Source organism: Uranotaenia lowii, chromosome 2 (genome assembly GCF_029784155.1).
Source record: "Uranotaenia lowii strain MFRU-FL chromosome 2, ASM2978415v1, whole genome shotgun sequence".
Lineage (NCBI taxonomy): Eukaryota > Metazoa > Arthropoda > Insecta > Diptera > Culicidae > Uranotaenia > Uranotaenia lowii.
In genome coordinates, this window is record NC_073692.1 from 390,159,526 (window position 1) to 390,185,124 (window position 25,599).

Consider the following 25,599-nt stretch of genomic DNA (forward strand, 5'->3'; position numbering starts at 1 on the left):
TGCAGCCATTACGGCTGCCTGGCTTAAATGAGGTTGTTATTGAGTCTCAGAATATGATTTTTCTCATACGGAAGCAAAACTAAATTTTCAGTGCGTTCTCACCGGAGTGAGTAACGTCTACCCTTTTACCTCGAATATCTTCGATTCACCCAAGGGTTAAAGGTCCAGGTGATCGGAACTGCGTTTCCGCCGGAGCGGGTAACGACTACGCTTTAACCTGAAAAGAGACTACTTCGGCCAAGCGTTCAAGGTACAACCTGAAGTAGGGACGTTTTACCCTTTTCCCAACGAGACTTGCCCAAGACGTCCAAAAGGTGCAAGCAAGCTCGGGATACACACGACGAAATGCAATGCGCCTAAAAATAGGCTACGTTCAGTAGGTGTTGAGGTTTCGCCGATTGACAGCAGGTGGCTCACCGGCGTCAAAGAGTCACTGCTGTAGGTGAAACTCTTTCGCTCGCAACTAGAGGGCTTGAATTTGAGCCAAGCAAGCTTTGCTTGCACACAATGTTGCACGCAGCTGCTTTCTAGTTGGCTTGTCGTGAATTCAGCAAGCAAAAACAATACACAGCTCCTGTCACTAGCCACGGCAAACTAAATAGTCTATTATTAGCCTCGCACGATGCACTTTGCGAATAGCTATCACTTCCAGATACACTTCGAGTTCCGAAATACGCTTTCGATATAAAGCGACTTAAAACGCAAACGTTTTTCAACCGAAATATCGAATTTAAGCGCGGACCGATATCACTACTTGGTTAACTCTACCAATAGTACGTGAGGATGTTGTCATTTTTGTCATTTTTGTCATTTTTGTCATATTTGTCATTTTTGTCATTTTTGTCAATTTTGTCATTTTTGTCATTTTTGTCATTTTTGTCATTTTTGTCATTTTTGTCATTTTTGTAATTTTTGTAATTTTTGTAATTTTTGTCATTTTTGTCATTTTTGTCATTTTTGTCATTTTTGTCATTTTTGTCATTTTTGTCATTTTTGTCATTTTTGTCATTTTTGTCATTTTTGTCATTTTTGTCATTTTTGTCATTTTTGTCATTTTTGTCATTTTTGTCATTTTTGTCATTTTTGTCATTTTTGTCATTTTTGTCATTTTTGTCATTTTTGTCATTTTTGTCATTTTTGTCATTTTTGTCATTTTTGTCATTTTTGTCATTTTTGTCATTTTTGTCATTTTTGTCATTTTTGTCATTTTTGTCATTTTTGTCATTTTTGTCATTTTTGTCATTTTTGTCATTTTTGTCATTTTTGTCATTTTTGTCATTTTTGTCATTTTTGTCATTTTTGTCATTTTTGTCATTTTTGTCATTTTTGTCATTTTTGTCATTTTTGTCATTTTTGTCATTTTTGTCATTTTTGTCATTTTTGTCATTTTTGTCATTTTTGTCATTTTTGTAATTTTTGTCATTTTTGTCATTTTTGTCATTTTTGTCATTTTTGTCATTTTTGTCATTTTTGTCATTTTTGTCATTTTTGTCTTTTTTTGTGCTTTATTTGTTTAGTTAGATTTTTTATTCTGTTTATGTTCTTTTTACATTTTTATCGTTTGTGCGTCTTTTATGAGTCATTTTTGTATCATTTTCTGTCATGTTTATGTCTTTTAGGTATATTTTAATATCTTTTTCTATTTTATTTTAAATAAGTCTTCTTTCATTATCATGTCACTCGTTTTTTTTTGTAAGATTTCTGCAATGATTCAAATTTGGAAAAATTATTCATTTTTCTGTAAGAACCGTTAACACGTTCAAACTTCACTTTCGAAACTGCTGAACGCTGCATCGAAATTGTGCAATTTTTACTCGACACCCCACGTAGAATATGAAAGCAAACGGGGTGAACAGAAGAGGAAAAATCAAACTTCATCCTTCGCACAGGAATTCCGAAAATATTTAATCCATTTTAGTAGCACTAATTGAATGCTTGCTTGAGAACAAAAAAAAATGCGAAAAAAACATGGAGTAAAAAGGATTTTTTTCCAAGCTTGAGTGCCAAGAGATGTCTGATCGAGTCACAGTAAAAAAAAATGGAAGCTAGGTTCGAAATTCGAAACGGGTGGGTTGTTGTCCTATTGTTGTCGTAGTCGATGTCGACGTCCTTTTTTTTGGCGTCGTCGTCGTCCAGCTTGCAACAACAACGACGACGACAACAACAAATGGCAGCCAAGGGGTAAAATGGCCGAAATGATGTATGTTTTGAACATTTGAGATTTTCAGAACCTAATGGGAAAGGGAAATAACGAGGGTTTTTTTTTCAATCGGGCTACTGAAACCCTCATCCGAAGCACTCGCGAAACACTGCAGGACTATTTGCCAACTAAAAGGAGAATACTCGGGCGACCGTTTATTTTTACGCGATTTTTTTTTCTTCGCGTTCATGCAAAGTTCTTCGCACAGAGAGACGTTCTCGCGCAATTTGAATAAATAACAACTTGAAAGTGGAGAATCGTTTCTGACTCATAAATCACCAAAATGGGGATGAATTTTGAACAAGTCATATCCGTGCGAGTTATTGTCGAATTTATTTTGGCATTGAAAAAGGAGTAACAACTGTGGGCATCCGAAGTTTCGCAATCAATAAATTTCGCTACAATATTGCAGCCGGGCATTCCTTCCCAAATTGCATCGGGTGCAGGTTTTTACAGCGAACTTTTTTTTCAAACGTTGTCAAAACTTGTATATGTAAATCGAGCAGCACTTACCAAGAATTCCTAAACGAAAATTGACGGTAACGACGATCACGTGGCCGTAGCTGGCCAGCACCGAGCCGTCGTACGGATTGCCGGAACCCCAGTCGTACGACTCGCCGTGGATGTAGAAAAAGATGGAGTACGGTGCTTCGAGGCCGCGGCTCCCTGCAAAAAAAAATGCGAGAAAAAATTGAAAAAATTAATCCACTTATAAGGATGGAAAGGTTTTTCTTAGAGTGATTTTGGATTATAGAAAAGTTCATAACACTTTTTTGGGAAAATATTTAATTCAAGATGGCGATAAAAATCTGTCGGATGAATTTTGAAACCCGACTGACTTATTAACATAAAAATTTTGAGCTAAACTTCCAAGTGAAACGATCAGGTTGAAACCTACCAACGAAATATTTCGCATCCAGTCCTCAATGTGTGGAGTCAAAAGTTTGCCTGATAACAAAAAAATTAAGTTCATTTTGATCAAAACACGTATTTTTCAGATTAAAATGTATCGTTGGTCAGAAATTTGACATTCTCCTTGGACAGTTAAAGATGTTTTTTGATTTTATTGATATATGCAAAGATGAAGAAATTCATAGAAGATCCTTCAAAAGTGACCAAAGGCATTTCTACTGAAACCTAGTCAAAGGACAATTGATTGCGTCCATCTCTGTTTTTTTTTCATAACATGGGTCTCAAGCTTATTTTTCCAGTGAACTCAACTGACTTGAATGAAAAAAAAAAGATCGATACAATCCGTTTCCCCGCATTGCGTTCATTACTTTTTTACAAGGAATAAATGATTGAGAAAAAAAAACTCAAATATCCTTATCATGAAATCTCTCCCCACTTTCCCTCTATTTATTGAGCTCCATCACGCATATTTTACTTCAATCATCTAAAACCGCATCATCCTTTCAACCCGATGCTCAATTTGTACGATTCTATCCTGGATGATGATGATGATCTAGTTTCCGAGAAAGCAAAGAGATAGGGTAGGAAAAAAAACGAAACGAATATGCCGACAAACATTATTGAACCGTGCCAGAAGCAAAGAGCCAATTTCCATAACCGCAGAAAAGGGCAGACAAGATCAGAATACTGAGCAATAGAAAAACATCCATCAGAAACAAAAGCTCGAGGTACGGATTGCGCCGGATGAATCTCCGAATCCTCCAGAACCCATCCACTTATTTCATACATTCAGGGCAAGGGACAGGGGAGGAGATCAAAACAAATTGGCATACCGGGCTGGAGCAGTATTTGGCTTTCACCCCACCGTAAGTAGCAAATCTTTAGCAGAGTCATTCTTCCGATCATAATTTCACTTTGATATCTTTTTGCATGGGGCAGCCAGCCAGTCAGCCAGCTGGTTTGGTTTCTGAAGTGGAGGGCTTTTTTTTCTTGTTGTTTTCATTATGTTGCCATCTTTTTTTTTTTGGTTGAGCCGCCTTTACTGCGGGCTCCTCTGAGCTACCCATTTTAATATATTGAGTATTAAAAAAATTCCTACAATTTATAATTTTGATTTTTTTTCGCTCTTGAATAACACAACTTCAAAGAGACAGAAAACTGTATTTTTTCTACTTTACATATTTGTATACAGTAGATGTTCGGAAACAACACATAAAATCTACACAAGCATTCCAGCTTTCTTGGTTTACTCGAATAAAATAGGAAAGGGCCGTTTTACCAAATAGCGTAAAACAGTAAAAAAAAATTCTTTGATTTATTCACACTAGCGAAGTGTTGACTTGACATGAAAAGTAGTCAAGCAATACCTAGCAAGGCATCTAGCAGTGATGTCAATTGAATTTATTGTTTTTCAATGCCAAAAGACATTCAACATCTTGACTTTTTTGTCAAAAGGAGCATCCTTAAATAATGTTACGCTTCTAGGGAGGAGAGGGAGGAAGGTCGAGCGTTACGAATTGCTACATAAATTCATTTTAATCGCAGCTTCTTTATGTTATGCAATTTTTGCAGAATGATAAGCAAACCAAAATTAGCTTAAAATGTGTAAGCTTCAACATGATTCAAACTGGTTTACAACCTTTCCTCTTTAGAGATTATGAGATAGATCACATCTACCCCCAAAAACTCAATTCAACCTCAAGACGGAAATTATACTATTTTTTCTCAATTGATTTAACAAACTAAATTTTGATTATTCCGACGAATATTACTTAGTGGAGAATATATTGCATGAAAAGTTATGCTTCTTGAACAAAATAAAGTAAACAAGGTAGATCATCAGATAACATGCAAAGAGCAACTCGTAATAAGACAATCAATTTATTTTAGCAGTGAATTATCATCAATGAGTACTAAGAAACGATTTGAAAAGATAAGAATTCCGTTTTGAAGAACGCTAAAATTTTTTATGTTAACATCTTTTGTTTACCTTCGAATATCAGTATTTAAAACATGAGCAGATGGGGGAGGGGGGTAATTATCAGCGTTAGGGGAAAGTCGGGTAAGACGGACACTTTCAATATTTCGAAAATTACAATGTTTGGCACAAATCTAATGATGGGAATATGTTCGTCTAAGTGTATCAACACTTTCGAGACATTGTGTTTATTTATAGCAAGCCAGGTCCCATAATAGTAAACAAAACAAACAAAAACTTTGAGGATCCATTATCTGATGTAATTTTCTCTCCTCATGAAAAAGTTAATTTCTCGAATTTCTTCCGAAAATTTCAACCGTTTTCAAAGGTAGAGTGTTTATTAGGCTTCTTTTTAACCATTTGGAGGAAAATCAGCGAATTTCGGTTCAAGGGATTGAATAACAAACGTTTTGAAAAAAAAGTTGCTAAGGCGGGTAAGACGGACATCTCATGGTCGGGTAAAATGGACACATAAGTATCTCCAGGTATTTTAATTTTTTCATCGGTTTGTTCCTCCATATGCCTTCAGAAGACCTTTGCAAGAGCAATTGTCGGTCGTTAATCACTCATCATCTCAAACAGGCCATAAAAATGAAAAAAACATGATCTCCGGGGAAGAAAGCGCCTATAAAATACGAAAATCCGAAACCACACTGTTTCGCTTCTGGACTCGGACCAATTGGTTCCATTTTGGTTGAAAAACGTTTTCAAATGCTTAACTCACAAAAATATCTAACTTTACAGCAATTTTTGGGGCAAAATGTACCCTTTTGAGGAGTGTCCGTTTTACCCGACCATTTTTGAAATACCCGACTTTCCCCTACGTAATTTTAATGAAGGGGTACGTCACATCGTTACGATTTGTGACAAACGGAGAAGAGAGGGTCAAAAAAGTTATTTTTTGCGTTACGTAATTCATGTATGCCGCCTAATATGAATCGAAGTTCAGCAAAAAAAAAATTCTCTAGAGAATATATAAGTTGGCACAAAAATTATCAGCAGGCTCGGATTCACAGAAGAAACAAATAGATGATGATTTATCAGTACAAAATTTTAATGTTCCCCGTACAAACCTGGAAGGTCTAATTTACTCTTGAAAACGTTCCTTGAAAATTCTGCAAAAAATCGTAAATGAGTTTTGAACCAAAACGAAGCTATTTAAATCTTTGGAACTCGAAATTTAAATTTTTTGGATCGATTCTTCTGTTTTTTTGTGATGGTCCCATGAGGCCCATTTGGGTCCTCCATTAGCCCCATACGCATAATTGAAAGTGGGAGGGACAATTTATCCTTTGAACATTTGTTCATACATTTCTTTGCCATTTTCTGTACTACTTGGTCGTCTTATCAACTCTCGCGTATGTCCATCACTGTACAGATTATATGTCTGATAACGCATCAGTTTTCCATCACATTATAAAGATTCCATTTAAGATTCTTGCATATGTTAACAGGTTCTCTTCACATATAGTACTGCCATTATTTTGAAGCTTTTTATATTTAAGTTATCTTTGATGTCTTGCAGCAAGCTGTTATACATCTTCAAGCCGTAGTAGGATATAGATCGTTTTGTCATTTCTTTCTTAGCTATTTTAAGTCCAAAATCTCATGCCCTTTTCGTATTGGAACTGTGAATATCGTTTCCAAACTGTAGCTCACGAGCCAAATATGAAGGTAACATTCTAATTTTCATTTTAAGGACTAACATAAGGCTTTTATAAGCAAATCGTTGTTTCACAGACAGCCATTCAAGCATGTCGAGCATAAGAGCACTAATCGTGTACCGGTTGCAACGTGTCACAACTCTCAAAATTTTTATTTTGGATTTCCTGCAATCGCTTAATTTGTGTGTCTGAAGCTTGAAGTAGAATTGTAGAACAGTAATCAAAATGTGGCATAATAACTGACTTCACATAAATGATTTTTGACCAGAAAGTTAAATGCCTATTTATCCGAAAAAGTATGCCATATTTTTTGCGATTTTTTTGATTGTATAATCCACATGCTCCATGAAGTTTAGCTTATCATTGACTTGCACTCCTAAATACTTTATTTGAATTTGAATTCTTTTTCGATCATACATCCGCCAATTAGCAGACTTAGGCAATTCACAATATTGCGGTTGCTTATGATTATCCAGTTTGTTTTGTCGAGATTTAGACATAATTTTCCTTGTTTCAGAAACTCAGTAATGTTTTCCAGATCAGCATTTGCCTTACGGATTATGAGCTCTAAATTTTTACCAGTCCTATAAGACACTGAATCATCAGCAAACAGTTTCAGGTGACCAGGCACATTTTTAAGTCGTTGATTTATAAAATAAATAAAATTGGCTCAGGACACTTCCTTGAGCGGCACCAAACTTATTTTCTTTGTACTGAGAGTAAGATTAGCCAAACTTTGTCCGTTCCGGTTTTTTTTCCAGGTAACTTAGTGAGATGACCAACAAATAACACAAGGAAATGATGAACTGTTGCACATTTTTAAATAGGATGATTTTCAGAGAGTAAAATAACAACAGGTCTGTTTTAGTTGGTGGTCAATCCAAAAGAGGAAGACTCTAACCATTTATTCTTCTTTTACATTTTTACAACCAGAGCACAGCTCTTTTATTGTCGACTAATGTCGACCAAGTTCCCAAAAGGGTTTTGTAGATCATGTCGAAACATAAACTACTGGTCACTACACTCAGAAACCAATGTAAGAGCATGCCACTTAAGCCGATTCTTACTAACACATCCATCAACTGCAGTCGATCAATCGTTTAAAACGCTCTCTTGAAATCAAGGAAAACAGCGACTGTGTAGTAACCATTTGCAAAATAATCTTTCCATTTTTGAAGTATCGAATTAACCGCCGTTTCCGTGGAATGATGTTTCCTGAATCCAGTTTGTATCTCAATAAAAATATTTTCCGATTCAATGAACTGTAGCAATTGCCGTTTTACTGCTGACTACAGCATCTTTTCTTGTAACTCCAACATTTCCAACTCCAAATAAAGTTGACTCTCGCGTGTTGGTCTGTTTTTGGACACGAACCACAGTTGAAAATTTCCATGTATCTGGCATTGTACCTGATTGATAACTCGTGTTTATAATTTCCAATAATGGATTAGCAAGTTTTGACAAAGAATCCTTGAAAACTCTTAATGACACAATACCAATGCCCGCTGTAGATTTCACTTGAGGAAAACCTGAAATATAGTGGATTGTCCAAGTAATCAAAAGTTCAATAAAATGGTCACCTTTATTCGACTCCACCCTGATTCAAGCATCTATAGCAGTCTACTCAGCTTTTGTCGCAAGTCAAGTGCGTTGACACTGTTGAACCCCATGATTGTATTTTGGTTGAAAATTGTCATATAAAACGCAATGCGTAAAAAGTTCATTGCGTGTTGAACAAAATTTGCGGCCTTTGAACCGCAATAACTTTTCTGTTTCAAATCCAATCGAGTTACAGTCTTCGGGTAAAATATTTGTCTCAACTTAGGCTTTAAGAAAATCAACCATAAAAAACAATCGGCTTGTGATGAAAAAAGTTAATGATGAAAAACCAGTATTTTTCGTTCCTTCCGGGCAAAATACCTCAAAATTTTATTCACGTTTGAGACTTAAGCAACCCCTCCCTATGGTCAGATCTTCCTGAAACTTGGCATGTGACCTTCTGGTAAGCTAATAAATAATTTCGACTTGGAGCGAGTGAGATTTATAATGTTTCATACTTCCTATACTATGATAAGTGTACTGCGGTTCGTTAAATTATTAAAAACTCCAAAAATTTCAGTTATGGTAAAGTAGCCATAACTTCTTCAATTTTCAACCGATTTTGATAAATAACCACTTGAAATCTTTGTTTTAAATTGACATTTAAGCGCAAAAGAAATTCAGATTTTTTAAATGCTACCATTGAGTCTAAAACTTTCGTTGAAACAAAATTTTCTCTAAAAAATGCGTTTTTTATAATTTTTTTTTCTCATAAAGTCACTAATATCAGCAATACTGTTGGTCGAACGCAAAAACAATGTTCAGATGATCGATAGAAAACTTATTGACCTTCAATATGCAAAAGAGGGATTTCAAATTACTGTTATTCCGTCCGAGATATTTTAATCTAAGTACAAGAATTTTTTTAATTTTTTTTGAAATTTCATGTTTGGAGCATAACTCAAAAACGGTTCTACTGAGATTTTTTTGAATTTCATTTTCGGATTCAGCGCCCGATTTCACATTGGAAATGACCTTCAGTTTACTGAGTTCAAAAATGCTGTAAACTAGTGTATTCAAATGAAATCCATCTTAGAATCGACTTAAGATCCAGTAGATCTCCTTATTAGATCTGGTGGGTAGGAGAGCAGAATTTCCGACAAACAGAAAAGAAACTGATAAATATATTTGAGGAACACTTGGCTATATCTGACTCAAAGAAGAAAATCCTTCCTGCAGATGATTTCAGCTGAAACAAGGTTGTTATTAAGGTGGAAGTAAAGATACTTTAAGATCAAATAAAAGTTAGTGTACTGTCATTTGTTTCTAATAGAAATTCATTTTATCATTTCTGAATTAATTTTCGTAGCTATAACTTCAACCTATCTGTTTTGTTTCGTTTTTCCTGAAATTTTCTGAGAAAATTTAAAACAGTTTGAGTTCAATTTGTTGTTTTCCTCATGCCAGAAAGTACACTTGAAGCTTGTGTAGATTTGATGATTATTTCCAAAAAATATACTCCATGTTCAAATTTATATCGATGGACATTTTCAATAATGATTTTTAATTTTTTCTTTGAGAAAATAAAAACCAAATTTATTGTTTTCAACAGAAAATCAGATTAATGTTTATATTAAGACAAAAAATCTAGAAATTTATCACAGAACTTAATAAAATCAGCTTAGATTAAAAGTATTAAAATGACATTTTTTATGAATTTCTGATCTTTACATTATAGCGTGCCAGTCATAAGCGCTGCTGTTTAAAAAATTTCAAAGCACGAATAAGATTTTTTTATCTTGTTATTTTCACTTTAAGTAGAAAAAAGACCCAAATATTTCTTCATTAATTGAAGAAATAAGTAGGGGAGAGTGGGGTATCATGGGCCACTTTTTTTCTTTGCTTCATAACTTTTTTATTTTAAAAGAAAAAAAAATAGATAAAAAAAATCAATGGAAAGGTTCACTAGGATTTATGTTCGTCTCTATCGCATTGGAAAATGAATAAAATATTTTAAATAAATCTTTATTTGGCATTAGAAAAGATAGAAAAAAAACCGCATTTTAGGTTCTGAAAGTGTATAAAAATACTTAAATATAGGTGGCCTAAAATACTCCACAAAATGTGGCCCACAATTTCCCACAAGCTATGATTTGCAAATTGATTGCTTGTACTTTTTTATGTTTTTTAAAAACTTCCTTTTCCACGTGAAAGAACATGACAAAATTAAAATCATAAGCGTGTGAGCATATTTTTGTTATGTACATTTTTCTAGGTCAGTTAAATAAAAGAAACATATGATGCATACATAAGTTAACAAAATATAAAAAAAAACATTCTTTCGCAAAGCAACGTCGATGACAGTTGGATTGAGATTTTTATCTTAACACACAGCTGAGATACTAAGGGTGGACCACGTTACCCCCCTCTCTTCTAGTTATTAAACTCACCCAGTTCCTAAATTTCAAACCCTATTAGAAATGAACTTTAACTTTTGGGATGAATGTCAAACAATCTTAAAATTCTCGAGAAAAATTTTCAAAACTCTACATTTTTGGACAATACTTATGCTCATATGAATAACGATAAAACATGCTGTTATTGTTGGGCTTCGATAGACATTAAGCTAGATTTGATCATCCATTGAGGTATATGCTGAAATTTTTCTCGTAGGGGAGAGTGGGGTATCGTGGGCCATGGGGAAACGTGCGCCACTTCTAATATCTCAGATGTGTGTTGAGATAAAAATCTCAAACCAACTGTCATCGTCGTCGCTTTGCGTGAGCATATATTTCTATATGTTGTTGACTGAAATACGCATCATATGCTTCTTTTATTTATCAAGCTAAAAAAAAGTTAGAAAAATCTACATACATAATTAAAAAAACACCCGCTAATTTCATCTTTGAGGAACCTAAAGTGCATAACAAAAATATGCTCATACGCTTATGATCTTAGTTTTGTCATGATCTTTCACGTGGAAAACGAATTTTTGATGAAACATCAAAAAGCCACACAAACGCAACCAATTTGCAAATCATAGCTTGTGGGAAATCGTGGGCCACACATCTTAAACCACCTATATTTTTATGTTTTTCTACACATTCAGAACTTAAAATACGTTTTTCTTATCTGTATAGTTTTCTTATGCCAAATGAAGAGTTATGAAAAATATTTTGTCCATACTATATAAGAAATTTTGCCAAAACGTTCGCGAGCCAGGTTTTGGTATCTATGCGATCATACACAGCTCTCTTTTTGATTTCATCATCTGAAATTGCTTTAAAATAACGAAATGAATTAGGAAATCACAGGTTTGGGTCAACTCATAAACTTTGCATGTTATTTGGTCAATTTGGATTTGGTGGCCCACGATTCTCCACTGTTTTACAAAATCCAAAAAATATTGCTTTTTTTCAAACAGTCATAATTTGGGGAAAACAACTTATTAAAAATTTAAAGAAAATACCTTATGATACCTTGAAAATGTAGAAAACCATACCATTTTTTATTTTCATTTTATCTTTTATAATTAAGAAGTTTTGGAACAACGAAAAAATGTGGCCCATGATTCCCCACTCTCCCATACCAATAACAGTGAAAAAACTATGGGTTGAGAGAGTTCCTTTAGAAAATTCATCAAGTAATATCGGTAGATCGGTAGTAATATCAAGTAGACGGAATATAAGCATTTCAATATTTAATTCACTGCTTCAGGACAGTTAAAAAAACCCAAAGGCTTAGTTCTAATACAAGATTATCTTCCAAAGCTGTTGTCTTGGACGAAAAGTAAGCTCACTGATATTGAGCTATTTTTGTAATTACTATCTGCCTCACAAAACTGGGAAATTATTGAGAATATTCAAAATTTTACTGTCCCAAATAGAATAAAATTAAAAGTTAAAGTTTTTCAGCTAACTGCCATTTTTTCCACTTTAAAACATACTTGGTATTTTTAATAATTGCTTTAAAATCATTTCAAGCAGATATATTAACGATAATATTTCCTCCTGACCCACAGTCTCCCTTCATGAGCGACACACACTCTTGACTTGAGCTTTGATTCGATAGCTCCGAGCATGACACACTGATGACGAAGTAGCTTTGCGATTGACTTTACTTTCTTTTCCGCCGGCAAACCCCAACTGCCTACCCAACCATTCCTGCCCTAGAGGAAGGGGGCAAAACGCGCCATCAGATTCTAGCAAGAAGTCACCTAGATTTGAATCTGGGCGTGACATGAGAACGTATTTTTTCTCATCTTGGCTTAAATGGGACAGGGAAAAGTGGGGGAATACATTTTTCACGCACGCACGAACGTTTCAAACAAACATATTCGCTCGGGAAGATAAGAGGCATCCCCATGGCTTGGCTTGGCATTGGACTTTTCCACACGCCACATACACATTTTCCCATACCGTACCGACTGCGGCTGCTAGAGAGATACGCCTTGCTCGCCTTGCTTGGGTTTGGGGTTTGGGGTCGGCAAAAGTTGTCGTGTACCGCATAATAATTTTAATTTGATTCACCGGCCCCCTCATTCCCTTCGATGATTTTTGGAACGGGGTTCTGAGGGATGCTTGCAAAGTTGATGAAGCCGCAGCGTCTACGATGCCGTTTCCTTGTTAAGGTTCAGAGCATTCGAGAGTGCCTTGTGGTGTAAGAGAGTGTGGTTCCCTTCCGATATGATGTTTGCATTCGGCTGCTGCTGCTGCTGCTTCTGTTGTTCAAAGTTAAAAGCGGAAGCACTTTAAGCATTGTCGGGAAAAGGTACAAGCAACAGGTTCCGTTTGGGAACACAGGATTTTCCCCGGATGCTGCCAACATAAATACAAGAAAAGTTTAATTTAAACTTTCGAGAACGATCATTCGAATCAAACAAATAATGTGCGCTTAATGACTTAACAACACCCCAGGACAAAACGCGATCAAATGCAGCAGAAGAAATATGTATAGGACTAAATAAAGTGAAACTCGGGCACTTTCATGCCACTTTTAACCCCCCGGGGAAAAGTGAAGAGTTTGAATCGCGAAGAAAAGTAACTGTACTAAAGCACATAATCCAATGCCATACGCTTCAGATAAAAGAATCTTGACCGGTCATTATGAAACTAATTGAAAACTTAATTAAACGTGTAACAGCGGGTGTCAATCTCCGTATCATTTATTTATTTTTAATTAAGTTTCTTCTGTCGGGCTCATATACACCAAAGGGAATGGTGTTCGTTCTTCGACGAGAGTGGACACGACACGACACGACACATTTCTCCAAAAGCACCAACTATGGAATAGAATGGGGTAGACCTGCAGCAGTAAATGGAGAACGCATTTTTACCTTCCCTACGCTTTCGTTGCGCCCACATTTCCCGCCCAGAGATTCAACTGCAACCCATGAATGAATGAATGGCTGGTGCCGTTCAAGCACTCAACATCCTTTTTTGATAGACTCAACTCTCCTGCAGGGAAAATGGCGTTTAATACTGAAGCTTAGAAGGAAACTATCGTTGTTCATTAAAGGTTGGTATGATATTGGCGTGTACCTGAAATGTTACTCTTTAGAACTAATTTGGCCTTCATAAATATGGCATTGGAGAAATTTGAAGAGATATTATAAATTCTTGAAGAGGTGCTAGAACCAAAATCAAATATGTGATTTTAGCATTTAAGTTAGGGGAACTGGATATAAAATACACAGAGCATGCGAGATTTTATCCATGAAAAATTGGAATTGAATAAACTGTAGTTTTAAGAAGTAACTTGGTCGCAAAAATCATAATTAGTGTTAATGAACGTGTCTGACAATTTGCTCGCCTCTGAAATTTTGGTCTAAAACTCTCAAAGCCTAAGAAATTTCATCATTAGACACTATATGACGTTTCCACATTGATATTTATTTTTTATTGCAAATTTTGGTTTGCAATTCAGTAAACCATTCGTATTCGGTTTTTATTAAGAAGTGTTAAAAAAAAAGTTCAAAATTAGAACCCAAGCAACTAAAAGTCTCATATCAACTTAAATTCGTTCCTCCAAAGTTCGAATTTCGCTGAACAAAGGTTTCAAAGGGAATTGGTACCGAATTTTCTCGAATGTGAGCATGAAAGTTACAAAAGGTTCCTCAAATAGCCTTCTATGGACTTAAAGTTCCCAAAAGTTCCTCAAATAGCCGTTTTAATGACATGGCAATCACATCCTCACAGTTTAAAAGTTACAAGTTAGGTCTCAAATAGCTTTCTGTGAACTTCAAGTTTCAAGACGTTCCTCAAATAGCCTTTTCTGTGACATGTCAATCGGATCATTCAGAATAAAAGTTACAAATTGGGTCTCCAAAAGCCTTCTATGGACTCGAATTTCCAAAAAGTTCCTCAAAAAGCCTTTTTTGAGACATGTCCGCCATTTCATGAATTTCAAAGCTTGGAAATTGTTGAAATGTTTAATTTGTATTGAAACTTCAACTCAGAACAACTTAAAGCTAATTCGCAAATGATTGTTTTTGAAAAGAGTAAATACCTTGACTTTATAAAATTTCGTCCAACTGTATTTACTTACCACAAATTTATCGCACATTGAAAGTCACTTGAAGCAATTCATTAGTTAAATATCAAGATTAAATCTTGAATTTGTATAATTTTATGCTTAACAGTTATAAACATGGAATTTTATTTTTTTTTTAAACTGATATTATTTTAACGGATGATTGATTTATACGCCGTTTCATAATGTTTCTTAGTAATAATCAACATACGTCTTTGCTGCTGGCCGCTGGCTGCCCTTGTGGGTATTCTAGGAAGCTTATTACCACTTCGAATTTTAGCTGCCGGTAAGGCAACATCTAGGCGTGGCGTCTTGGCAGGGTGTTTGGCAATCAACTCGGAGGATCGGTTTCAAATCTGGTACCAGGACTATTTTTTTTCCATTTGTTTGATTGCTTGAGTAACCGAATCAAATAATTGAGCAGCAGAACTTTCGTACGTGCTGGCATGTATCGAAAAAAGTTAAAAATAAAGCAATTAGGTATTGAGGGAGGTGATGATTCCTCCCATCACTGGATGTCGAGATGGATGTCGAGAAATCGGCATCACCACCACCACCACCACATGGGCTGGTGGTGACCAAAGGAGAAAGTTATTTTTTTGTTTTCGCTGATTTAACGTTTATGGTTGACACTAGAATGTATTTCGTATATATTGGAAGACAGAGAAGCTATTAATATAAATGGAATAGAAGAAAGAATACGCTCAGCAAGATGGAATAATAAATACTTATTCCAGATTCATTTTCAAAATTATGTAAATATGTTATGAAAATAGAATAGGAAGTGATCAAGCGAAATAAGTGAAATAGTAATTAAGACAACGCATAAGTTAATCTAGAAATGTAAGCTTTAAATGTACCTATCTGTATATAAAATTCAATAAAAAACAATAAAAAAAAAAAAAAAAAAAAAAAAACGTTTACTTGAGGGCTGAATAGAAGGTCGTTCAAATCTTTAATGGAACTTCAAAGTTTCAATAAGAACTGTTATTTTGGGCTGAAAAAAAGGAACTTCAGCACATCGATTATGCTGATTAAGCTGTGTTCGACCTTTTTAACGAGACTTTTGGTTTTGGGAAGCAATCCATTATTATAAATTCAAAGTTTTCGTTACAATTTTTTTGATAAATGTTAATTATTCTTCGAAAAATCTCTTTCAGCCTGAATTTCATTTTAAGATTCTTGTTCGTCCAAATGCACAACTTTATATTCATAATGGATTTGAAAAAATATCACAAGGTTACAAAATTAACATTTTCCCAAGGTGAAAGAACTTAAAAGCTAACTTTTGTTAAATTGGGTGCCCTGAATCCAAATATGCAAAAAGTTTTTAAGGCATACACCTTTAAAAAAACCAAAGAATTAAGACAAATCTTCAAACTACATATTTCTTTTGAAATAAAGATTTTTATTTAATTATCAACTATTCCTACAACCACAAGTAAAATTTACTTCGTCCAAAAAAGTCACAAAAGTTTCTATTTGCTTACATTTTTCCAATCTGTAAATCAAGGGAATTTGAAAGATTTTTAAAAAAAGCTTCAACAGAATTTGAACTTACGATATTTTTTAAGCTCAAATCAAATCATGGTGCAGGCTTCAACATAAATTAAATTAAATAGAACCTTATTTAAGAACATTTTTCAGTAATGTCAGATTTCTTGTTTTTATATCTTTTCAACTTTTAAAAACTGAAGAATTTATCTATTTTAACTCGTTCACCATCATCATGATCAAAATAAGTTTCCTTATTTAAAAAAGTATAATTAACAAATTGAAAATTAGATTATGAGCATTTTTCTTTCAAGTTAACAAAGGCACGGAAATTCTTTTTTTACGTTATAAATGAAATTTTATAAATAAGTTTTTAAAATAGAAAGATGTTTTTACTGATAAAACTTTATCTAAAATAATGAATAGCTTATTTATTGATCTTCTGAATTTGTATGTATTTTCAATTGAATTTTCCGGATTTTTATGTATTGTTTTTTTAATATTTTCAAATAAAATGACCGCAATAATAAAACATATAATTTCATTTTTCTTTTTCTATCAGTTTCTTACTGACCATATAAAAAATCACTCATTTCCCAACCTGATGTTTGTTGCTATAAGTTTTCAATCCAAAATTGAAAATTTTATATTAATAAAATATAAAGTAATAATATTTTATTACTTTATATTTTATTAATATAAGATGAATTGAAATCAAGTGAGAATTCGAAAATGATTCTATCTCAGACTTTCATCACTATCGCTCATTTAATGAATAAAATTTTTTTCCAATCAAATTCAATTATCAACTATGTTTTTTTTTATATTAGACACGTATGCCATAATGCTGGTAAAGTGTCAAAAATTATACCTTAAAAAAACTATGTGTTTTGAATAAGATCACTTGTTCAACATTGATTTTTTTTCATCGAGAATTCACATTTGAAAATATGAAAAAATGAAAAAATTAAATTTCTTTCAAGTTCAAAAGTTAGCAGTGATATTTTTCTATCAATCCTTGAATGAAAGATAATGAAAGTAAATGTAAATTAAAATGAAAGAAAATAAACAAATATTATGATATTGCTAGGCCTGCTTTAACCATGGTTAAATGCTGAGGTGATCTGAAGTTCATTTTTGGATTCTGATTTAATTTCTTTTGAAATCTAGGGTGATTTGCCAATCGTTGTCTCCTTACCCTTTGTTGCACAGCATGACTTAAATTTTCAATATTTCAGCTGTTTCTAAACTTTTTCCCGAAAATAATACTGAATCATGTTAATTGGAATGTTTACTGATGAATTGAGGCGTATTACGATATTTTCTGATGTAAAATATGCATCTAACCACAGTTTTAATTTTTTATGTTTTTTTTCGCACGATTTTTGTCCTAATTTTAAAACAAAACCTTAAGATTCCTTCCACGGCAAATAAGGTTTTGCGTCAGAACAAAGCATTTTTCGTATCGGGTTTTTTTACGAAATGTTTGTTGGGCAATTTTAACACCATGGTTTTGTAAAAAAATTACGATCCATACATAACCAGAGAAAATATCGGATCGTGCAACAATTGGTTCGCTCTATCTCATTTTGTCCCAATGTTGTACATAAGCCTACTGCAAGATTTGTATGGAAATTTCAAAGTTATTAATTTGTATGCCTCCAAAAACTTTGTTTGCATGTTTTTACTGCCAAAAATAGCAATAATTTTTTTTGGATTCAGGACTCAATAAATTAGTCCTGAATTAGCACAACGTGTTTTGATTTGTACGGGAAATGAAAATTTTCATTCAAAAATCACCACAGATGTATTAAAAATTCAAAAACTTTATTTTCTGATTTTTGAAATATTTATTGGTTTTTGAAATACATTTCATGTGAACAAAAACAAATCCTGACTTGTACTTCAGAAATGATATTCGCTGTCATACAAAAAATCAAAAAAATAATTATATTTTAATGTTTTTGTTTGCTAATTTTAAAGCTGTTTTACCGTAGGATGGAATAAAAAACCGCAATTAACCGCTTTTCATAGCCAATGAGTTTGTTGATTTATAAAACTTTCGCAAAACCGTGTCATGAAATTATTGAAAGCTCCAGTAAACAAAACCAGCAATTTTACAATACTTTTCAATGGATATGGATTTTTTTTTATTTTGCAATGGTTATAATTTTTTTCGTGAAATACTTTGTATCTCCTCATGTTGGCAAAAAAATTTATCTTAAGAATAGGTAATATCAATGTCTTATCAAAGACAAACTTCCTTTCAAGCTTATTTGAATTTTCTGAATATTTTATTTGTAAAAATTTCTTCTTGCTTACAGATTTCCATACAAAATTGAACACTTTCATTGATTACATGCAAGTGAAAAAAAAAACACGAATTGTCTTTTAATAAGACATTTTTTTTGCCAAATAAGTGGATATTTACGTTTGACTATTGATTTTAGTAATTTCTGTATTCAAATTAACTGCTTTCCACTCAGAATTTCCATATTTTTACATTTATTCAAAGACTCTTCATATTACCACGAAAATTTTTTTTCTGTCTTCAAATATCAAAATTGAAATTATGAGATTAATAATTTCGTTGAAAAATATATCTATGTATTAAAAAGTAGGACAAATTGCAATGTCCGAAAAGTGTCAAAGTCACTTAAACTTCTTTGGCCCTAAGGGACTACTTTTTCATCTGATTTATTTTGAAATCTATAATCCCGAGCATTCACTCAACATTTTATACAAACTATCTAAAGTTTGTTCTAAAAACCCCGTTTCTCAAGTTTCGAGACGAGAAATCTAAGAGAACTGTATTTCATGTCAACAGAAAATAAACAGTCATAACTTCTTGAAACTTAATTTGATCTAAACAGTTTTTCAGCCGGAAAATTGATTGGAAGGATTGCAATGTAAAATGAATGTTTCTTGAAGATTTATGACATGCTTCAGAGGTTTCATTTATTACAAATAATCCCACGTTCATGAAAAAGATATTCAAAATAAATTAACTTTTTGAAAAGATATACCGTCAAACGGGGCATCATGCAACAGCGGGGTTCGATGCAACATTTATATAACACTACATTAAATCAATTTAGTATTTAATGTATTGTAACAAAGTTATCTTTTAATGATCTCATAATGATGATGACAAAATTTCTCACATCTAAAGCTAGTTTTCTTAAGTTTTTTATTTTTAAGTGAAATTTGAAAAATCGAGCAATAAATGTACAAATTTTAAAATTTTTTTATGCCGAAAAAAACTTTACCCAGTATGACGGATCGGCTTGATAATATTACCTACAAACTTTTTGCTGGTTTCCTCATGTTATACCAACATTGCTGGTGTAAAAATATTTTTCGAACAATCACCCAATTTTTTTAAATAAATATTTTTTAAATTCCGTTAGGTGTCTGGGGTTAAATGCAACAAAATGCAAATCAAAGAAATACCTTGTAAATCTCGTTTCCATGTGTTGGATCATGAATGTTTTGCATCACACGTTTGTAAACATTGAAATTTTAATCATACAAACATTTATTTTAATGATTTCAGCTTTTAGAATTTTTCGTAGTATTATTTAACCCCTAAATGTATGCAGCATCTTCATTTTCAGAAAAAATGTGAAAATTAGTTATTACCGACCCCAAAACTACTGCAGTTGGTGTTGTCATGCGTAATGATCTTTTAGGCATCGCTTATATATTAAAAACTATAAATTTTCGTACGTGTTCATAAGATTTTTCATTAAAAACAAAGTTTGTTTCAAGTTACCCCATTTTCTAAGGAGGGTGAAAATCGCATGTTTTTAGAAAATTAAAAATAACTGAAGAAACTTATAATTATTCTAACTACGCCAATTTGATACCCCAGCATCCTTAAAACTTTTGATGCATGAGGGGTAGGATTAATTGTGAACATAAGTATTTTAGAAGCCATTGAAGTTTAAAATTGTTGCATGTTGCCCCAGTTGACGGTATTTAATAAATCTGATGAACGATCTGAAATTTTGGCGTGGTTGAGTCCATTTTTAAGCTTTAAATTGATATTCATTATGAAAAAATCGATCGACATTCAAGTAAGTTCTAAAGCAATTATTTTATAAAAACCTATCTTCTTCATAGGGGTAAAGGGGGGCAAAACATATCGCGTCCGTTTATACTTTCACCTGTAAATGGGCACTTTAAAATGGTTTTAAATATCTTTCAGTTCCTTCTGTGGGATTTCAATGAAACAAAATTTTATGTTAGTAGGACATATAAAGAAAAGGCTTAATACTGGGCAAATAAGGTCAAATAACACTTCACTCAGATGGCTCTAGTTAAATTCAGCGGCAGATTTGAGTTTCTGAGGAAATTTCACGTGTGATAAATGCTATTCCAGACTTTCAAACCGGAGGCTTCGGGATTTTTTTTTTCGATTTTGGGTCCAATTTTTCCCATTGTGCATTGAACGGTTTATATGAAAGAACCCCCACAAAAGGGGCCGCCTCCAAATTAAATTTCATTTGTACTAGAATTTCTCATTATAAGCTTACGTAACAAATATCAGTCTCTTTGAATATATAATGGCTGAGCCTTAAGAAGATTTTTAAAACGTTCAACGATTGGAAAAAATCGGACAACATTAGGCACGATGTAAATTTCGCCTGTGCAACTATTAGGCACAGACAAGCTGTTTTAAATGATTTTTTAAATTTTTATATCACTTTTTTCGACCACTTGAACTTTTGGATCTTGTTGACCAATCCTGTGTGAGTGCAATCGACAAAAAATATCGAATGAATTCGATTGAAATGACTAAAATACATTTCAAAAACAAAAATCATGTGCTTAGCTGTTCAACGATTGGCAAATCACCCTAGTGTTGTATTTTTTTTTAATTCTATTTCTGTGCACTGATTCTTGAGTTTTTGCTTCCGAAGCTTTAAAAACAACCAAATTACTTGTTCAGAAAAAAGCAACATAATTTTGAATATTTTTTTAATTACCTACCAAATTAGCGTACATTTTGGTATTGTTATTAATTCTAGCAGAGTTGGAATTGGCTTAACAACAAGAAATCGAATTTCGTTGTCCAATGCCACTTTGAAATCCTATATGGCTACATCTACTCAACTTGAACATTCTGTTAATCACTGAAAATTACTTGAAAACCCCGGAATATAGATATTATTTCAAAAGGCTCAACTCTTGAAATCCAAGATTGCGGCCTCCACTGAACTTTGAAATGCGGTTAATGACTATAAATCAAATGAAACTCTCACAAAACTGATATTGGGTGAAAAGGCTGCTCTAGAAGAAGTCAAATTTTGATATCTGACACCATCTTAAAACCTAATATGGTGGCTTCCGCTTAACTTAAAAATGCTGTTTATCACTAAAAATCACATGAAACTTCCACAAGATGAGTATGAGGTGAGGGGGCTAAACGAGTGGAAATCAAATTTCGCAACCTCATACCATTATGAAATTAAAAATGGCGGCTTTTGATTATCTTTATAATACTGAAAATGTCTAAAAATCGCAATAATATTGATTTTGCATAAATGGGCTAAACTTCTAGTTTAACCGTTCCACCGAATACCCATAATGTGCGGCATTTATGCTATTTTAGGTGATTCATAATATTTCAAAATTCAGTGGAAGCTGCCATCTTGGATTACAAGATAGCGTTAGATAGTGAAAATATGTCAATGGTTTCATGAAATTTTTAGTCATTTACAGTATTTTAAAGTACAGCAGAAGCCGTCATCGTGGATTTCAAGGTGGCGTCAGACAACGAAATTCGACTTCAGCTCATGGTATCATTCCTCTGGACATTCACAACCAATCCCTTATTTATTTCATATAAAATTGGTCATGATAACGTTTCTCAAAATAAACAGATTTAACTTTATGGAGTTTTGGTGATGCAAAGGATGCACTTCTGCTTTTGATGAAGATTAATGCTAACGAATTCGTGCTGATCATAATAAAGCTAAAATTGTTGCTTAAGATATCCGTTTAACTTTTATCATGTATGATATTTTTTTCATTTTTGTTAAGTTTTCATTACAAATCTTTCAAAAAATTATTATGTTAAATTTAAAAAAAATAGTAAAATATAAAAAAAAATATTTGTTTTTTTTTCAAATTTTATTTCCTATCTTTGAAGCCAAATTGAAATAATTTCACTGGCAAACACAATCGGTGGATTTGAATCAATAAAACTCATCTAAAACGTTAACCGGTGCATTTGGGTACACACATTTGCGCACTTTACCCCAAACAAAACGGAAATACTTCCAAATTTAACGATTTAGACGTATAAAATTGATTTTAGAGTTCTGGTTTTTATATTTTTTGTGGAACACAGCCCGTTTCCAAAAGCACTGTTGAATTTATTGGATTGCAATGTTTATTAACGAGCTAAAGAATATTCTTCCCCCAGTTCCCCATTAGGAATGTTCGTTTCTTTGAACTTATTTTGTTTCCTGCTTCAAATTTTTCTAGTTTGGAGCCAAATTGAAACGTTACTGCTTGAATTAAAAAAAAACAATTTTGTTTTTCTGAGCAAGAAAACAGAGTTTTTTAGCTGTTGTGTTGTAGAAGTTCTTTGGCTTCACTCCCGGCTAGCAGTTGGGGAAGAAACACAAATAACTGAAACATTCATAAAACTACGCAACAAAACAAAACCAAAACAAATTTTTATCTATTTTCAATCATTGCTTACCAGTTTCCTTCTTCTTCTTCTCCCGCTCATCATCCTTCTCTTCTTCTTCCATTCTGCTTCCACTCTCTTCTCCTTCGGACTCATCAGGCCTTCTTCTTCATCATCGTCCTTTCGCGTTTGTTCTTCTTTTTGCTGTACTGCTGCTTCTTCTTCCTGCTTTACTTCTGCTTCTTCTTCCTGCTTGTCGCTTCTTACTTTCTTCTCATTTTACTTAAGCTTCTTATTTTTCTTCTGACTAGCGCTAGTACTCACTTGTTATTATTCTTCACATTTTCTTCACAGCGACCTTAATGTCATCAGATGACCAGCAACCGTTGAGCACCACTGGCAGCTCACGTCGCGATCAGGCGGATAAGAGAAGCTTCAGCTCCCGACAAAAGACACTAGAATAAACATCTTCCATCAACCCATTTGCCTTCTTTCATCACCCTGCCGTACTCACTCTGTTTGGGGTCTGAGCGCGTTTGAGGTTAATCTTCTCACAGCTATTTCTGTCACCTTCAGACCAACTCTGGTAAACAAAACATTAAACTGTTGCCCTTCCGTCCGTTCTCCCTGCAGTAATCACCCGATTTGGGGTCTGATGGTCGTACTTGGATCCCGCTGCTAAAGCTGCTGCTAAGCACCATCAGACCACCTGGGATGAAACGAGTGTTACCGCTTTTGAATTAAATATGCCGCTTTATTCTGCTCAGTGCTGCAAATTTTCTGAAAGCACGAATGATATTGACTGTGATTTTCTATCAGTGTAAAAAGCTTGAACTGAAAAGAATGGAATAGAAAAGTCAACGAATATAAAAGCTTCTGATCGGCTCGGTCATCTTCGTGCCTGCGGCAAGCTTTACGAGTATGTCTATCAGTCAGTAGAAAGCTTACTCGTAAACCGAACTAACTTGTTTCACTCGACTGCTACGAAAGCGTCTTTCGCTTAGGCGTTTCTGTCACTCACTGCATTCGATCAGTAAATGTAGCTTTAGCATTCAATCAGTGTCAGCGAAAGTTGCTGATAATGTTTTTGTTAAATTATTTTATCGGCTATATCGGTGAAATTTATATTCTTCGAGAAAGAATATTTAAGAATTGAAAGATTATAGATGGATAGAAGATTTGAATAAGATGAAAGATGTTGAAATTGAGCGGAAGGGTAATTTTAATTTGAAAACTTTTCATCACATTTCATCGATGTGTTCCTCACGGGCCTACTACCTTGCAGTGGTAGATACGGGATAGATTTGTAGCTACCACCACACAATAGTAGGCCTAGCGTGGTTCGTCCCACAAGCGGAAACTTGCAGTACGAACGTTCTCGCATTCCCTATCTTCACAAACTGGACTCTTTCTTTCAGGTACGAACGAATCCACTGAAGACAAACTCCGGTGATCCCATTTTTACACAATACTGACAGGAGAGCATTTATGTTAATCACGTCAAAAGCCTTTGACATGTCGGTATATATAGCATCGACTTGAAAACCCTGCATCATCCATTATGAAGTTCGAGAGACGAATTCTGCCAAGTTCGTAACCGTTGATCGCTTTTTCAAAAAGCCATGCTGAAAGTCCGACATTTTCCCTTCTAACCAGGGATACATTTGGTCGTAAATTATGCTCTCGAACAGTTTGGGTATGGCAGACAGAATTGCTATCCCACGATAATTTTCAGCAGGCAGTTTTGAACCATTTTTATGGATTGGCACAATGTGGGAGATTTTCCAAAATTTCGGAAACTGACCTCTACGAATTGAAGTTGAGAAGAGCATTAACAACGGCTCCACCAAGGCGTTAACGCATTTTTTAAGGAAGGAATTAGGAATTCTATCAGGTCCACTCCCTTTGGATTCATCAAGCAGCAAAATTTTTCGCCGAACATCCGTGATCGATATTCTCAGCTCAGGAATGACTTCTGTCGCGGTTTGGAATTCTAGCTCTGGAACTGTATCGTTTACGCTGTAAATGCGGTGGAAATATTCGGCAAATAATTCCGAAGCCTCATCGAGGGGTTTCGCGTCTTTGTTGTTATAAGATGTATTTTTCGGGACTAACTTTGTCTTACGTTTGGAGTTGACATACTTCCAAAAACGTTTCGGTTCTGATTGAAGACCTCTTTGAAGTTCATTCAAATAGGTGATACGTTGGGCTCTATGCAAAGTATTGAAAGCATTGGCCGCAATTCGGTTAGCAGTTTTATCCAGCTGAGTTTTACTTTTACGATACTTTTTATATTTCTTCCTTTTATCTTTGAGAAGGCTAATTGTTTCGGCGTTAAACCATTCAGGATACTTAGTTCGATTCGGCCTTTCTATAAATGTTCTACAATGTTCAAGCAATATGCCGTAAACAACATTATAGAAAGACAAAACTTTGAAATCAACAGCGTTTTCGACTGAGCGATAATTTTCAGAAAGGTTATCGAAAACACCAAAATTACTTAAAAAGTCAAAAATGCTTTGAGCGCGCGGTCTAGCGGTATCAACGTTAAAATTGTCGTTCGGTATAAATACGTTTTTCCATTCAATCCTCAGCAGTAATTGAGAAACGGCTACATCATCGAAACTCTTCCAATCAA

General features: G+C 34.0%; 1 protein-coding gene across 3 annotated transcripts in view; it reads right to left on the reverse strand.

The window, feature by feature from the left end:
• The window catches only part of LOC129741865 (neuroligin-4, X-linked-like), an 862,824-nt gene that overhangs the window by 208,184 nt on the left and 629,041 nt on the right, over positions 1–25,599 (reverse strand). For all 3 annotated transcript variants that reach the window (XM_055733675.1, XM_055733676.1, XM_055733677.1), the window contains one exon: positions 2,714–2,866. In XM_055733675.1, the coding sequence (XP_055589650.1) occupies positions 2,714–2,866 (153 nt within the window). The remainder of the gene's footprint in view (positions 1–2,713; positions 2,867–25,599) is intronic.